The sequence below is a fragment of the Dendropsophus ebraccatus genome, chromosome 3 (assembly GCF_027789765.1).
Source record: "Dendropsophus ebraccatus isolate aDenEbr1 chromosome 3, aDenEbr1.pat, whole genome shotgun sequence".
NCBI lineage: Eukaryota > Metazoa > Chordata > Amphibia > Anura > Hylidae > Dendropsophus > Dendropsophus ebraccatus.
Window position 1 is genome coordinate 104,034,443 of NC_091456.1, and position 17,689 is coordinate 104,052,131.

Genomic DNA, 17,689 nt, shown 5'->3' on the forward strand with positions numbered 1-17,689 from the left:
TGTGGGCGGGGCTTAGTGGTGCTATGTTGAAGACGCTGTGCGGAGGGGCAGGGCGGTCAGTGTTGCTCGGCGTCATTGCTGGAGTGTGCGGCAGGAGAGTCATGGTGAGGAGTCACGAGTGCTGCTGAGTGCGTGTTGTATGGCGCCCCCTATACCCTGTACTGCAATGCGGGGCTGGTGGATGGCGTCACCTGCAGGCGTCCGCACCGGTTCTATTGGGGGCTGGGGGTGTGTAGAGGTCACAGTGTCTGTAGTTGGGATTGCGGGACACTGTACGCCCATGTGTCTCCTTCCGCCCTGTGGTGTATGTGGGGCAGGCGGGCTGCACTCCGGGCCTTATCTGGGGATTAGGGGCTTTACGTAATGTGGCAGCTCCGTGATCTGCTTAGCTGCTCCCTCACCCACCCAGCCGGCCTGGAGGAATATAAAGGGACCGTGGAGCCCATAGCTGCTATAGGAGGACAGGCAGGAGCTATGGGGCAGCGTTATACAGCAGACATGTTTCCTAGAATAGTAACCACACGGCAGTCATTCTCTATAGTATATCAAGGATGGGAAGAAACACTGAAAAGATCTGCACCCCTTCTGCCAGCTCTGCGTATGACCACCAGGTAAAATGAGTGGTGGCACCTGATAGGGCGCTAGGAGTCATTGCGCCCCTCTTCCGTTAGGCTAGATCACCCCCATGGCTATGAGATCTTGGTGGCTCATACTTGTGTCCCTGGACGCTCCCCTCCTCCCTTACTGCATGAAACACATAGGCATTTCACCTCAGACCTTGATTTCCAGCAATGCATTGTGCAGCCCAGTATGAGGGAGCGGTGGGCACATGACAGGCACTAAACCTTATCTTTCTGTATGGTATCTTGTGACAACCTGATGATGGTGTTTGTTCTGTAGTGTGCTCAGGTGGATGACTGGAAAAAGGCCAAAACTATATATGAATTCTCTGCTACAGACATCGATGGCAATGTAGTGTCCCTTGAGAAATACAGGTACTTTTCCTTCATTAATTTCCCTTGTGATTTGCTCCTTACATGCCAAGCTGTGACTAGCCTGAGCCGCTGTTCAGTGGTCTATTGTTTGCATCCTGTTCACAGAACAATTGTGCCCTTGTCCCAGAAAAGTCATTGTCTAATGTTTTCTTACAGGGGCTTTGTCTGCATCATTGTAAATGTAGCATCAAAGTGAGGAAAAACTCCTGTAAACTACACTCAGCTTGTCAACCTGCACGCCAAATATGCTGAGAAAGGTTTACGCATCCTCGGGTTTCCCTGCAACCAGTTTGGAAAACAGGTACAGTCTGGCATGGCGGAGGTTCCCTCTCTGCTTCAGAGACCTGCATTTTGCACTTTTTTGGTCTCTTGGGTTGGAAGTTGAAGTGTATCTCTCAGAATTCTCATAGCTGTTAGCTATATTTTCCTGCATTGCCCACCCATGGTTACATGTGACATATGTTTATGCCTAGTAGTCCTAGTAGTTACGTATCTATACATTTTACCTATGGTGGCTAGATTTGGGACATAGAGGTGTTTTTTCACCTATTCATCCACCAATTTTGATTTACATAAATCTGGCCACAGCATTTCTTGTACTTTGCTATTTTGGGTTTATAGATAGAATCCCCATCCTGTTTTTTTCCCCCCTATTTTCTTAAAAACCTGATCAAATATATTTATTTTTCCTTTGTCTGGTTTTCTTTTTTTTTTTTTTTTCCTGGGCTGATATAACGGGTAGTAGTGCACAGTTATGATCTTTACTCTCCATCTCCCTGTAATCTCGCTTCATAGAGTTATATAGTTAAGCGGAGATTGCAGAGGGGTGGCGGGAGTGAAGTATACCAATGTTCCACTTCAATGGAACAGAGTTTAAGAACTGCACCCAAACGTAGAGGTGCTGTTTAGGGGGGAGGGGAGCATTCATGTTTATTTTTATTTTTAAAGCCTGGATATCCCATTATTAGATTCGAGACCTGCTCTTATTTTAGGAGACCCCCTACCCCATGCGGAGCCTAAAATCAAGTTCTTGAAACTAAAGATGACAATTTTTTTTTTTTTTTTTTTTTTTTTACAAATTAAGGAACCTGGGGATGAATCTCAAATAAAGGACTTTGCTGCATCTTACAAGGTGGAATTTGACATGTTTAGCAAGATTGACGTCAACGGAGATTCTGCCCATCCTCTATGGAAATGGATGAAGAATCAATCTAAAGGGAGGGGTACCCTTGGGGAGTAAGTGCCACAGTCCCCCCCCCCCCCCCCCCCCCAATACTGAGGGGTCCTTTAAATTATATACTTCAGAAGCTTAGCTACAAGGCAGTCCTAAAGAGGTTACTGCTACACTACTTATGGCCTCTCCTCCTCCTCTTTATTACACAGGATATCTTCATATTACACTGCTGCTCATATACAATCATCCAGCATCCAGGAAGAGAACAGCACAAATCTCCCCCCACACAATGGGCTCTTCCAGCTCAGAAACAAACTGCCAAATAGTGACTGACAACTTTTCTTTTTCCTTATGTATTAGAGCCAGTGTTTTATTACTTATCGAGCAAAAACTAGCTCCAACTGCACAGCCCTGCTAGAAAGTTTTGGAAACTTGGAAACAGCCCATGGCTATATCTATGTGTTCCTGGCAGCCCTAGGGCTGCATCCAACTTTTTCAGCTGAAGAGAGTCAAACGCAGAGCCGTCAGGTACATATAACCTTGCCGAACCCAAACATTTTGGCAGATCCGCTGGTGTCTTGTGCAGGCATACAGAGGTTTGGTCTGATTCAGTATGAATCTGACATGCTTGTTGTGTTTCATCAGACATTATCACAGAGCTATTATGTGCTAGAGAGTAGGCACCTTAGTGTCACGTAGTTCCACAGGGAATATGCACATTAAGTGTAAAGGTAAATACACCTTCAATATCTGACAGCCAAACAGCTGTTCAGCCGTGAGTTCTCTCCTGTCCGGACCCCATCTTCCCCGTACACAGTAACGTTTGCCGAAGCCCCTATGGGAAGGGGAGGGTTAAGTTGCAGCCACAGAGTTCTGGTTGTGGCTTATCTCTCCCAGATCAAAGGGGTCGGGCGGTGATTTTTCTATCACTTCCAACCAGGGCTGTGGAGTTGGATCTAGTTTTGGCTGGAGTCAGAGTTGGGGGGAAAAAAATGTTCCGACTCCAGCTTTAAAAAAAAATCTTTAAAAAGATTGAATTGACTAGAATTGAATTTTTATATGAATTTTACAAGTTTTGCTCATGAATATATATTATGAGCAACATTCTAATAGGACACTGGCCCTATTACATAAGGGTGGTCATGGAAAAGTTGTCTGTCACTATTTGGCAGTTTGTTTGAGCTGGAAGAGTCCATTGTGTGTGTGTGTGGGGGGGGGGGGGGAGATCTGTGCTGGTCTCTTCCTGGATGCTGGATGACTGTATATGAGCAGCAGTGTAATATGAAGTTATCCTGTGTAATATAGAGGAGGAGGAGAAGACATAAGTAGTGTAGCAGTAACCACTGTCCTCAGTGTGGTGTTTTCTCTCTGGGTGAAGATTGTGTTTTTCTCCAGTGTTCTATGGCTGCAGCTGTGTGTGTGCGTGTGTGCGCGCGGGCGCACTATGGCCGCAGCAAGCCGAGTGCGGTGTGCACTATGGCTGCAGCAGGCTTTGTGTGCGTGCTATTGCATGCCCCCACAGTGACCTTCTATATCACTACAGGTCCTTCTAAAAAGAATTAGCATATAGTGCTAAAGTTCATTATTTTCCATAATGTAATGATAAAAATTAAACTTTCATATATTTTAGAATCATTGCACACCAACTGAAATATTTCAGGTCTTTTATTGTTTTAATACTGATGATTTTGACATACAGCTCATGAAAACCCAAAAATCCTATCTCAAAAAATTAGCATATCATGAAAAGGTTCCCTAAACGAGCTATTAACCTAATCATCTGAATCAACTAACTCTAAAAACCTGCAAAAGATACCTGAGGCTTTTAAAAACTACCAGCCTGCTTCATTACTCCAAACAGCCATCATGGGTAAAGGCCCTATTCCACCAACAGATCTGACGACAGATTATCTGCCAAAGATTTGAAGCCAAACCCAGGATTGGATTTGAAAAGAGGAGAGATCTCAGTCTTTCCTTTATGACCTGTTCTCTGTTTATAGTCTGTTCCTGGGTTTGGCTTCAAATCTTTGCCAGATAATCTGTCATCAGATCTGTTGGTGGAATAGGGCCTTAAGACTGCCGACCTGACTGCTGTCCAGAAGGCCATCATTGACACCCTCAAGCAAGAGGGTAAGACCCAGAAAGAAATTTCTGAACAAATAGGCTGTTCCCAGAGTGCTGTATCAAGGCACCTCAATGGGAAGTCTGTGGGAAGGAAAAAATGTGGCAGAAAACGCTGCACAACGAGAAGAGGTGACCGGACCTTGAGGAAGATTGTGGAGAAGGACCGATTCCAGACCTTGATGGACCTGCGGAGTCTGGAGTAGAAACATCCAGAGCCACTGTGCACAGGCGTGTGCAGGAAATGGGCTACAGGTGCCGCATTCCCCAGGTCAAGCCACTTTTGAACCAGAAACAGTGGCAGAAGCGCCTGACCTGGGCTACAGAGAAGCAGCACTGGACTGTTGCTCAGTGGTCCCAAGTACTTTTTTCTGATGAAAGCAAATTTTGCATGTCATTCGGAAATCAAGGTGCCAGAGTCTGGAGGAAGACTGGGGAGAAGGAAATGCCAAAATGCCTGAAGTCCAGTGTCAAGTACCCACAGTCAATGATGGTCTGGGGTGCCATGTCAGCTGCAGGTGTTGGTCCACTTTGTTTTATCAAGGGCAGGATCAATACAGCTAGCTATCAGGAGATTTAGGAGCACTTCATGCTTCCATCGGCTGAAAAACTTTATGGAGATGATTTTATTTTTCAGCATGACCTGGCACCTGCTCAGTGCCAAAACCACTGGTAAATGCTTTACTGACCATGGTGTTAGTGTGATCAATTGGCCTGCCAACTCTCCTGACCTGAACCCCATAGAGAATCTGTGGGATATTGTGAAGAGAAAGTTGAGACGCAAGACCCAACACTCTGGATGAGCTTAAGGCTGCTATCAAAGCATCCTGGGCCTCCATAACACCTGAGCATTGCCACAGGCTGATTGCCTCCATACCACGTCGCATTGAAGCAGTCATTTCTGCAAAAGGATTCCCCACCAAGTATTGAGTGCATAACTGAACATAATTATTTAAAGGTTGACTTTTTTTTTTAATTAAAAACACTTTTCTTTTATTGGTCGGATGAAATATGCTAATTTTTTGAGATAGGATTTTTGAGTTTTCATGAGCTGTATGCCAAAATCATCAGTGTTAAAACAATAAAATACCTGAAATATTTCAGTTGGTGTGCAATGATTCTAAACTATATGTAAGTTTAATTTTTATCATTACATTATGGAAAATAATTAACTTTAGCACTATATGCTAATTTTTTGAGAAGGACCTGTATGTGTGACCCCCTGTATATCACTATGGCTGACCTCTATTACAGGTATCTGGCATTGTTAGCAGTGTTTCTTTAAGTATGGTAAATATTTAGTTAGAAACATAGAAGGCTGTCAGCAGGAAAAGACCACCTGCTCCATCTAGTCTAGTTGTGAGTTGTTCAGGACATGGATGCTGGAGACTGGCTGCATCCACTGCACACACAGGAGAAGCTGCTTTATATACAGTATTCCTTTATTCACTCAGAAGTCGCCCCAGGATCATGTAGGACATTAGGGAGAAGCTGCTGAGCCAGTGTGATAAATAACTCACCTGGTATATGACCGGCCATTTATGAAGGAACAGGAGTCGGAGTCTGAGTTGGTCCTGATAAAATTCAGGAGTTTGAGTTGGAGCTGCGGCTTACGGACTCCACAGCCCTGCTTCCAACCCCTATTTCTAACATTTATCAGTTGACAGTGGGAAGAGCCCCATACACCCTATACCGATGGCAGATACGGATAACAAAAGCCTAAGGTGTATGGGGACCGCAAGGCTTTTGAATGTGCAGTTTTTGAGCTTTTTTATATCCAGTCATATTGGGGAAAAAAGTAAAGGTTTAAGGGTATAAACCCACACACCGTATAAGCAGCGTATTTACTGCTGCGATACGCAGCAAACACGCAGCAAAAACGCAGCAGATTATATCTAAATAACTGAACACAGCATCAAATCTGCTGCGTATTTGTTGCGTATCTGCTGTGTATACGGTGTGTGGGTTTGTACCCTTAAGGACAACTCTCTTGCGCATCGGCAGCCTTTTCATTGGCTGGAGCGCATCACATGGCTTTCAGCAAGCTCAGCCAATCAGGTCTGAAAGTGGGGGAAGGGGGGCCAGACTGGGTATTTAACCACATTACAAAGTTATATAACTTTGTAATGTGTGTTAAATAAGCAAAAAAAATTTTTTGTGGGAGTTGTCCTTTAACTTTGAATTTGTGTTAGTGTCAAGCAGCACTGTGCTAATTTGTCAGAAGTCATCACATTTATAACATCATAAAAGTTTGGAGGCAAGATTTGTGTGTTAATGTTGAAATCTGATATAGCCTGTGGGTTCTCACCAGTTTTTTTGCATTCAGTATGTTCTTTGGTTAAACCAAATAAAGGCAGTAACAATTTTATGTTAGTTCGCATTTAAATTTTTTTCCCTTTTGATTTTCATAAATAAAATGAACGTTATTGCGTTTAGTTTGGCAAATATGTGCTGTCTATTGCATATCCTTGTTTGTTCATGTCTATTTACAGAATTTTTATTTATTTTTATTTTTTTTCTAGTGCTATTAAATGGAATTTTACCAAGGTAAGGCTCTGATCTATAATGCTATATAGTAGTTCTTTTGGCTTCTTTCCATTTATTAATAATTTGTTATTGCAGTTCCTTATTGACAGAGAGGGTTTTGTGGTGAAGAGATACAGCCCTATGGATGATCCAGTTGTAAGTAGTACTCTACTGCCATTCCTCTAGAATAAAAATTTTCAATTATGTGGCAACAGGCATAGTTGTGCCACAGTTTTTGCTCCAAATGTGCCAATATTGTGGTTCACGGCATTTAACACATTAAGTATAGTGCATCAAACAATAAAATGCACCTTGTTTGATAACTGCCCATGTAATGGGTGAGAGGTTGTCTCCCACTGAGAAATTGAAGAGAAATCCGCTCTTAATTTTCGCTTGAAATCTTCCATAGAATATGAACAGAGCAATGTCCCATTGTGTTCAATAGAATTTCCACTGTGGTGGTCACACTGCAGAATTTTCTGCTGCAGATCTGCTTTCTGCCCTAAGATTTGATATGTTAGTTCTTTGGGTGGATTCTGCTAGAGGAATCCTGTAGAAGTAAATGGGGGCTTGAGTTCTGCAAGAGCGGAATAGCCAAGGAATTTAAGCAGAAAAAATGTCCTCCTCAATTCCTCACCTATTCCTCAGTGTGAACCCACCCGAAGAGTTGTGTAAAATGCATTGCCATATGCAAAAATTTTGGCTTGCTACTTTTGTCTAAAGTAGGCCAACAAATAGTTGGTGTAAAGTTAAAAGCGATTTAGTCATTTATGGAAAAAAAAAAACCTAGGTCCAAATTGATTCATTCATGTGAATTATATTCTAAGGCTACAAACACACTTGCCGGATCCGCAGCGAGCTAACTCGCTGCGTATTTGCAGCAAGACTTGCTGCGGATCCCAGCCCTATTCTTTCAATGGCAGACAAAATCGCAGCAGAGATGTACATCCCTGCTGCGATTTTTGTTTGCAGCCTGCCCCATTAACCCCCCGGCTGCCGGAGATTATACATTACCGGGTCCCCGCTCCTGCTTGCTTCGGGGCAGGAGCGGGGACCTGGTAATGTATAGCCTGGCCGCCCCGATCGCCCCCTCAGCAGCACTGATCGCCCCCCGCAGCCCCCGGCCGCACGATGGGGCCCCCCCAGCACTGATCGCTCCCCTGCAGCTCCGATCGCCTCCGGCGATCGTGCGGCCGGGGCTGCTGGCGATCAGTGCTGCTGAGGGGGCGATCGGGGCGGCCAGGCTATACATTACCGGGTCCCCGCTCCCTCCCCGAAGCAAGCAGGAGCGGGGACCCGGTAATGTATAATCTCCGGCAGCTGGGGGGTTAATGGGGCGGGCTGCAGACAAAATCACAATAGTACACGCATTTCAGAGAGGTAACCATAATGTAACATCCCTACAAAACAGTACATGTGTGCTCCTTTACATATACAGTATCTCACAAAAGGGAGTACCCTTCTTACGTTTTTGTGAGTATTATGTTTTCATGGGACAACACTGAAGATATGGAACTTTGTTTAAATGTAAAGTAGTATGTACAGCTTGTGTAACAGTATATCACTCTGGTGTGCTCTCAAAATAGGTCAACAAATAGCCATGTCTAAACTCCTGGTAACCAAAGGAAGTACACCTCTAAGTAAAAATGGGCAAATTAGCCTTTTTCCTTCTCTGATGTCATGTGACTCGTTACGTGTTACAAGGTTTCAGGTGTCAATGGGGAGCAGGTGTTAAATTTGGTGTTGCCACTTTCTCACAACTCATACTGGTCACTGGAAGTCCAACATGACACCTCATGGCAAACAACACACTGAGGATCCCTGAAACGGAGCTGCAGCACTGTTACCAAGACCATACTGCGGTTTAACAAGAGACAAGCAGACTAGGGGCCTGTTCACACTGAGTAAAAGCGGTGGAATTTCAAGCGGAGCTGTGCTTCAAATTCTGCTGCTTTTACTGGTGGCCATACAACTTAAATAACAGACGTCAACATGATTATCTGGCTGTCTGTTATCTCTCCTACCCGTCTTACCTAAACCCAAGAACATTTGGTACAGCCAATCATTTTTTGTATTCTCTATGGGGAGGGGTAAGCCACGGCAGACTAAAGTCTAAAGTGTATGGGGACTTGAAGAACATGTATTACTTGGAACATGTCCTGTGGTCTAATGAGACTAAGATAAACTTATTTAGTTCAGATGGTGTCAAGTGCGTGTGGCAGCAACCAGGTGAGGAGTACAAAGACAGGGGTGTCCTGCCTTGGCGGGCACAGATTGGGATAAGATTTGCATACAGTAGCGCAGTACATTAGAGGGGACAGTGGTGTAGAACATTTGGGCATGGTGGTACATCACTAGGAAACAGTGGTTTAGATCGTTTGAGCATGGTTGTACAGTACATTAGGGGACAGTGGCATCTGGGCAAGATGGACATTGCCAGTGCACTACAGTATATATCTGCCCCACCTTTGCTGACATGTCATGCTGACATGTTATGTGGACAGCCCTAATACAGGGCACATAATGTGGCTTCCCTACACTCTCCCCTATACAGAGTACAGAGTGGCCTTCCCTACACTCTGGCTGCTCAGGACTCCTATATCAGTGACATATATATTTATATTTAGTGCATTAAAAAAAAGTCACTAGATTTAACCCTTACACTGCCCTGCTGCACAGATTACTTCATTATCTGCAGCAGGGCAGTGAAGGGGTTAAATCTAGCGACTTTTTTTGCAGTAATGTCCCTGAACAGTAAACCTGGGCAGCCAGAGAGGAGCTCACTCATCCCCATCCCAGACCCTGCACTAACCACAACTAAACTACAAAGACCCCCTTCCCTCCATGAGCAGAGAGAGACTGTGACAGCTCTCTGCAGGCTTGGTCGGTGAGGTGGGGTGGTGCGTCCTTGCTGCTGTGAGGAGAGATTCACTGCTACTGCAGAGGTCAGCACTCTCCTCTGCAGGGAGTCCCCCTTCCCTCTCCCTCTGTCTCGGCTGCTGGAAGAGGAAGCTTGTTTTACAGGCAGAGCGATCCTTCTGATGAGCTGATGGCTCTGTCTATAAAACTAACGGCTGCAGTTGGTAGCTCTGCCATGTAACTTAAGGGGCTTCATGGCTCCCCCCCTGCTTTGACATACTGAAGCCAAGCGTAATTCCCCCCCACCTCTGGAACCTGGGGTGCAGGGCAGTATTCCAACATAACCACATTTTCACTTGGAAGTTTACTCACTTTTGTTGCCATTAATGATTACATGTTAATGGCTGTGTGAGTTATTTTGACTGGACTTCATGTGTTTAGTGTTTTCAATAATAACAAAATATTGCAAACTTGTCTTATTTCACAACTACTGGTGATTTTGAAAGTCATAATGACTGGTACACTATAAGTTCGCACTGCCTAAGGAATAGCCAGTGTTACTAAATTTCCCCTAATGTTTTGTAACGTGTGTTTTTTTTTTTTTTTATACTTCTCCATTAGGTTATCGAAAAAGACCTTCCAAGCCATCTTTAAGATGTTCTATACAATCAGTGTCTGACAGTTTACAGCAGTCTTCAGTCCTAGTAATGATGGTATGCTTCAAAACCATGAGGGAGAAGCAAACCGGAAGGTGTTTTGGCGTGCACCTTTGGAGGGAGACTGTACTTTGCTTTCAGGACCTGCAGTATGGATTAAAAAATCATGTTTAAATAAAATAATACAAAACTTTTCTCCCTGTTGGACGATCATGTGATGAGTTACTAGAACTTTGTAAGTGTTCACTGTTCTTTGTAAGTGTCTCACACACTTCACTGAGTTCCATGCACAAGCATTAGCCAGAGAAAGGTCTTGGCCACCGAACGTGCGGACAAGTGGGATGTTTCCATGGCAGCCTGAATTTGCAACGTCCGTTGTTTTAAAGGTCTCACTGTGACAGACACATTTCAAATGCATATATAGGGTGGGGAATTATGTAAATTATGAAGAAAAGAATAAAAGTTTATGGGATGGTTTAGAAAAGAAGGTGAACCTGTAAATCATTCATGTAATATCTGGCCCATGCAGTGGTCATGAATCTGCTGTATTCGGCTCAGCATTGGTCTTTAAGCTTACATCTTTGGAAAAGATCTGCTGTATTGCAAGTAGTTTTTCTTAACTTTTTTTAAGGGTGGGTTCACACATAACTGATCTGCAGCGGATTTCACACTGAGTACGTGGCAAAATCCACTTCACTGTCACATTCGGTACGATTACATACTCGCAGCAGAATTGTTGTAGCGGAATTGACGTCCAGGAGCCCCCTGGAAGGGACAATGAAGGGATCCGCGGCGGATTTTGCTGCAAACTCGCAGTGTGAAATTCTCTGTGGATCAGTTACGTGTGAAGCTACTCTAAGAGACTTAAAGCGGCACTATCAGCAGGTTCAGGCCAGTGAACCTGCTGATATGTGCCGGCCGCTAATAACCATAGTACCTCAGTGCCATTCTTCATGCTCCTGTGGGGTGGGGTCTGGTATTGTGCAGATTTTTTAGAATTCCCGATAGCAGGTTCTGAGCATTTGGGGCGTTCCCCATCTGCCTGGAGTACCTGCTTGTCCCGCCTAGCCTGTCCTCCCCGCTTAGTTAGGCTGCTTGTTACAGGCTGCTCCCTGCACATGTGCTGTAAAAAGCGACCTAACTATGCATATATGAATATGCATAGTGGGCGGGCCGGGAGGACAGGCTAGGCGAGCCAAGCAGACTGGGAACGCCCCAAATGCTTGGAACCCGCTAATTAGCATATCGGGAATTATCAAGAATCTGCACACAGGAATATGAAGAACGGCACTGAGCTACTACGGTTATTAGCGTAGCGGCCGCCGCCCCCTCTCCGCTACGCTAGGGGGGCCGGCATAGCCCCCCTTGCCACCTGTTTTTGAGCATCCCGAGAAGCTGTGTCCGTGCAGCTTCTCGGGATGCGCTGATCGCTTTGATGTTCCGCCCGCACATTGAGTGGGAGGAACATTAAAGCGATCAGAATACAGGAGCAGGACCTGTCAGCGTCTTCCTCCTGTATTCTCTCCCATAGGCTGCCGGAACTTCATACCAGCAGCCTATGGGAGGCCGGGCCGTGACCTCTCCGGCAGGCGTGATGATGTGACGTCATTACGCCTGCCGAAGTCCCGTCCCTGCGGCTCGCAAGATGGAGCCCGAAGAGGAGGAAGAGAGCTGCTGCCTGCACAGCGCGGATTAGGTGAGTAGGATGTGTTTTTTTTTTTTTTTTTTTTTTAGGGGCACCTCTGGGGGCATTATTAGTTCATGGGGGGCACCTCTGGGGGCATTATTAGTTCATGGGGGCCACCTCTAGGGGCATTATTAGCTCATGGGGGCACAGCAGGGAATTCTACATACAGGGGGCACAGCAGGGGATCCTACATACAGGGGGCATCCCACACAGCGCAGTTACTATGGGAGCCTACAGGAGGGAGAAAGGAAAGGAAGCTGCTAGAAATGTGCGGAGCCTAAATTGTTTGTCTCGCAGGTTCTGAAAAGATGAAACCTATCTGGAAGGAATCATCATGGAGGATGGAGAGGAAAAGGGAAAGTGACGCCTCAGATCAAAGAAGACGTCACCTGCAAGTCCCTGTATGACACTTTTCTTATTTTGTAGAACATTATTTAGTAGGGGTGCCCCGAGGTGACAGCTACTACATTATCTGTACTCAGAGATATCACTGTGTTATCTGTGGTGTTACATAGGACTGCAGGTGACAGCTACTACATAATCTGTACTCAGAGATATCACTGTGTTATCTGTGGTGTTACATAGGACTGCAGGTGACATCTACATTATCTGTACTCAGAGATATCACTGTGTTATCTGTGCTGTTACATAGGACTGCAGGTGACTACTACATTATCTGTACTCAGAGGGATATCACTGTGTTATCTGTGCTGTTACATAGGACTGCAGGTGAAATCTACTACATTATCTGTACTCAGAGATACCACTGTGTTATGTGGTGTTACATAGGACCAGGGCCGGACTGGGACTTAAAGTCAGCCCTGGCAATCAAACCCCAGCAGCCCACATACCATATCCTTCCCTATATATCATGGATAGCGGTGTAAAATACGCGCTGTAGCAAATTCTGCTTCATTTAGCTGTGTCCCCACTACTCCCTTAAGCATGTGAACCCACCATCAGCACCTAAAAATAATCCTATAACATAATCTGCTGCGGATTTGATGCGGCTTATTTATGCATTTATTTCAACTGATTAAATCAGAAGCATCAAATCCGCATTTGATTAGGTATGAACGTGCCCTTAAAGGGAACCTGTGGTATCTATACCAGGTACACGGCTGTAGAACCCAGCGTACAGGTCAGGGACTGGATCTTTAGTCTAGTGTAAACCTCTGTAACCATTCTTTTCATTACCCCTGAAGTGTCACAGAGGTGGAGCCACAGCAGCACCTTCTGCCCCCGTCCCTTCCTGCTCTGACTGATGGACTTTAGTTGGAAATGGACAATTATATAAGTTTACACTGGACTAAAGATCCTGTCAGTGATATCTCCCTCACACCTGTCTGCTGAGATCTACAGCCCTAGACCTGGTACGGACCTCACAGTTTTCCTTTAAAGGGGAAAAACATGGCCACCTTCTTCCAGAAACAGCGCCACACTCTTCTTCAGTTTGTGTGAGGTATTGCAGCTCAGTTCCATTGAAGTGAATGGAGCCAAGTTGTAATAACCATACACAGTCTGGTGGTGCTGATTTTGGACAAAAGTTACTATATTTTTTAAATCCCTTTTATCCTGACTATATCTGCACTCCATATAAAGGCGGTATAAGTAGTAAGGTTTTAATTATTAAAATGTGTCTGCTGGTTGTGATCTCATGTGTAATCAAAGATACGTAATGAGGTGCTAGATAGATATCTCCTACTGGATATCTATCTTTCTATTTCCTACTGGATATCTATCTATCTCCTATCTATCTATCTATCTATCTATCTATCTATCTATCTATCTATCTATCTATCTATAAGTAGGGTCCCAGGACAAATTTTAGGATATATAAGGGTAACATAGGTAAGAATTTTCTGTGCATGATAATACTGTCATAGGTATTAACACCAGTAAGCACATATTATCCCCATACTGTACACGTTACTGCCATACTGTTACTAAGCAAACCCACCAATATTTCCTATACTACCAGTATATAAGTAACAAATAATATCACCACACCATGAGCACGGCCATTATCACCACATAATGACTAATACCGCTACACTGTGACTGAATATAATCCACTATATAAAACACTAGTATTACCAATAATACCAGAATGCACAGGACGAGTAATACCATCAAACCATGCCCACGGTGACTGGATAATACCACTATACCATCACACCATGCCCACTACTCTCAGCATACAGTGACTGGATAATACCACTATACTGTCACCAAATAACAGCCATCATATAAACACCAATATTCTCCCAAAGCAGTGACCATAGAACACAGGTGTCACACTTCGTCCCTCCAGCTGTTACAAAACTACAATCCCCATCATGCCTGGACAGCTAAAGCATGACGGGAATTGTAGTTTTGCAACACCTGGAGGGCCGAAGTGTGACACCCCTGATACTGAGGTAGATCCCAGCTGTGTAAAGGTTTTGCAGACATTATAAGTGATTATAGTGCAGTTACATCCTGTCACTCACAGTAGGCGTCTTCTCTGCATGACCAGACGTCCACTTTTCCTTTTCTTCTCCATCTGGCTCCGGCCATCATGAAGGCTTCTCTGGCCAGGACTCCTCTCCACGGGATCTGTCAGACAGACATTTTAGGCTTCATGCTCCAGCAACATCCTCATCTATACATCCCTCCATATAGAATAGCTCCCCCTGCATAACCCCATATAGAATAGCCCCCCCCCCCCGCTGTACACCCCCCCATATAGAATAGCCCCCCCCCCCCGCTGTACATCCCCCCATATAGAATAGCCCCCCCCCGCTGTACATCCCCCCATATAGAATAGCCCCCCCCCGCTGTACATCCCCCCATATAGAATAGCCCCCCACATCCCCCCCATATAGAATAGCCCCCCTGCACCCCCTAAATAGAATAGCCCCCCTGCACCCCCCCTCAATAGAATAGCCCCCCTGCACACACACCCCTCAATAGAATAGCCCCCCTGCACATCCCCCTCAATAGAATAGCCCCCTGCACACACACCCCTCAATAGAATAGCCCCCCTGCACCCCCCTAAATAGAATAGCCCCCCTGCACACGCATCCCTCAATAGAATAGCCCCCAAGCACCCCCCTAAATAGAATAGACCCCCTGCACACACCCTAAATAGAATAGACACCCTGCACACACCCTAAATAGAATAGACCCCCTGCACACCCCCTAAATAGAATAGCCCCCCTGCACACACAGCCTAAATAGAATAGCCCCCCTGCACACCCCCTAAATAGAATAGCCCCCCTGCACACCCCCTAAATAGAATAGCCCCCCTGCACACCCCCTAAATAGAATAGCCCCCCTGCACCCCCCTAAATAGAATACCCCCCCTGCACCCCCCTAAATAGAATAGCCCCCCTGCACCCCCCTAAATAGAATAGCCCCCCTCCCCCCTAAATAGAATAGCCCCCCTGCACCCCCCTAAATAGAATAGCCCCCCTCCCCCCCTAAATAGAATAGACCCCCTGCACACACACCCTAAATAGAATAGACCCCCTGCACACCCCCTAAATAGAATAGCCCCCTCCCCCCCTCAATAGAATAGCCCCCCTGCACACACACCCTCATAGAATAGCCCCCTCTGCGTGCCTCCCCCCTCCCGCTGTGTGGCCACATATGAAGGGGTTAAAGAAAAAAAAAAACATTCTCACCTCACCTCGCTCCCCAGCAGCTTCTTCCTCAGCTTGGATCTTCGGTCCACGTCCACTGCTGCTGTTTCATGTTGCGGTGGCGGCGGCAGCGACCCCTCTCCTCTCTGTCCTCCAGGTCCTCAGCGGCGCGTCAGGGAAGTGACGTCAGCCGCTGGGGGCCTGGTGATGTAGGTGCCTGCAGACGTGCCTGCGCGCGCGGCACGTCTGCGGCCTAGGCATCGGGGGGGGGATCAAGAGGGGCGGAGACACACCACCGCAGCCCCCTCCCGCCATCACAGCCCTCTCACCTCGGCCCGGCTTGCCCGCCCCTGCCCGCTCCTGACGTGCTCCTTCAACTAACGAGGGGCCGCTGCGGCCGGCCGCATCGGCCCCACGTTGATTAGATTGGAGGAGCACGTCAGTAGCGGGCAGGGGCGGGCAAGCCGGGCCGAGGTGAGCGGGCCGCAGCGGTGATCTTTTTTTTTTTTTTTCATTATCCAGCCCGGGCGGCCCACGGACTGGTAATCTGGCCAGCCCAGCGGGCATTTGCCCGCCCTGCCAGATTACCAGTCCGGGCCTGCATAGGACTGCAGGTGATATCAGGTGATTTCTCCAGGTTGCAGAAGTTCAAACTTCATCGTGCCCTGGTGTGCTGGTGTCTGTATACATGTCTGCTGGTGTCTGTGTGTGAGATCAACTCTAGAGAACTGGCTCATATATCCAATTTTCCCCAGTGGCTTAAAATGTAACCTCTGTTATACAGTTATAAAATTGTAGAACCTAAATGTGAACAAGGTGCAATTCAAATAGACACTTACATGTATAGCTGTCTCTTGTGCTCTGTATGCAGTGCATTATATTCACCCTTGCAACGTACAATTTATAGCGTGTCTACAAGCCCAGCGGGGCTCATTATGATGGAGACTAAAACTTATACAAGAGTGGGGTAGGGGTTCCCCTGTATTCAGAATGCTGTTGAGTGCTAGGCAATGCCCCGTCTGGGATTATTGAATTTCGAGGGTCTATGCAGAGCAGGATAAAGACACCTCTGCTGCACAAACAGGATCTCCTAGAAAGCGTTCTCACCGCCATTTATTCGCTATCACTGTCTTGGGTGAGCTAAACTAGTCTGCCTGGGGGGTGTGTGATTTGTATATGCTCACTAACATGGAACAGCCTCATTATATTAGCCTTATCAACATATTCTATGTTAGTGAGCATACCGGGGGGGATATTGGTGAACATATACAAATCAAACAGCCCCCCAGACCCTCGAAATTCAATAACCCCAAACGGGGCATTGCCTAGTACTCAACAGCATTCTGAATACAGGGGAACCCCTACCCCACTCTTGTATAAGTTTAAGTTTTAGTCTCCATCATAATGAGCCCCGCTGGGCTTGTAGACACGCTATAAATTGTACGTTGCAGGGGTGAATATAATGCACTGCATACAGAGCACAAGAGGCAGCTATACAAGTAAGTGTCTGTATGGTGACATTTAAATTGCACCTTGTTCACACTTAGTTTCTACAATTTTATAACTGTATAACAGGTTACATTTTAAGCCACTGGGAAAAATGGGGTATATGAGCCAGTTCTCTAGAATTGATCGGAACCAAATTATACCTCCCAGCAAGGCGTGGGTCGAACACACAATTTTTTTTTTTTATTAATGTGGGGGGCCCAGACACCTTGGTTGTATGGCGCCCTGAAATTCCTGATGGCGGCCCTGCCTGTGGGTGAAAAGTTATGTTGCTCACACTGACTTAGTACATAAATCACCAGTTATCTTGGAAGTACAAGACCTTTATACTTCTAAGAAAACAAATGCTTGCTGTGCTACTCCTACCTCCTTTCTTAGGTTTCATTATCTTATTGATCTCACATCTTGAAAGTTGGTGTAGTCTCCACACAACACTGTACTTTGTATTGGACTTCGGTATATTGTTCTAGAACTTGCCAATATTATGGAGTGATCTGGTTACTGGAGAAAAGATTCCTCCAAACCCCGTTGTACTGTAT

At 45.8% G+C, this 17,689-nt stretch overlaps 1 protein-coding gene across 1 annotated transcript; it reads left to right on the forward strand.

Moving 5' to 3' along the window:
- GPX4 (glutathione peroxidase 4) lies at nt 1-10,525 on the forward strand. The gene is made up of 7 exons (XM_069964472.1): nt 1-104; nt 901-995; nt 1,152-1,296; nt 2,080-2,231; nt 6,813-6,837; nt 6,913-6,972; nt 10,297-10,525. The coding sequence occupies exons 1-7, from the start codon at nt 24-26 to the stop codon at nt 10,327-10,329; spliced, it is 591 nt and encodes a 196-aa protein (XP_069820573.1). The 5' UTR covers nt 1-23; the 3' UTR covers nt 10,330-10,525.
- Nucleotides 10,526-17,689: the final 7,164 nt, after the last annotated feature.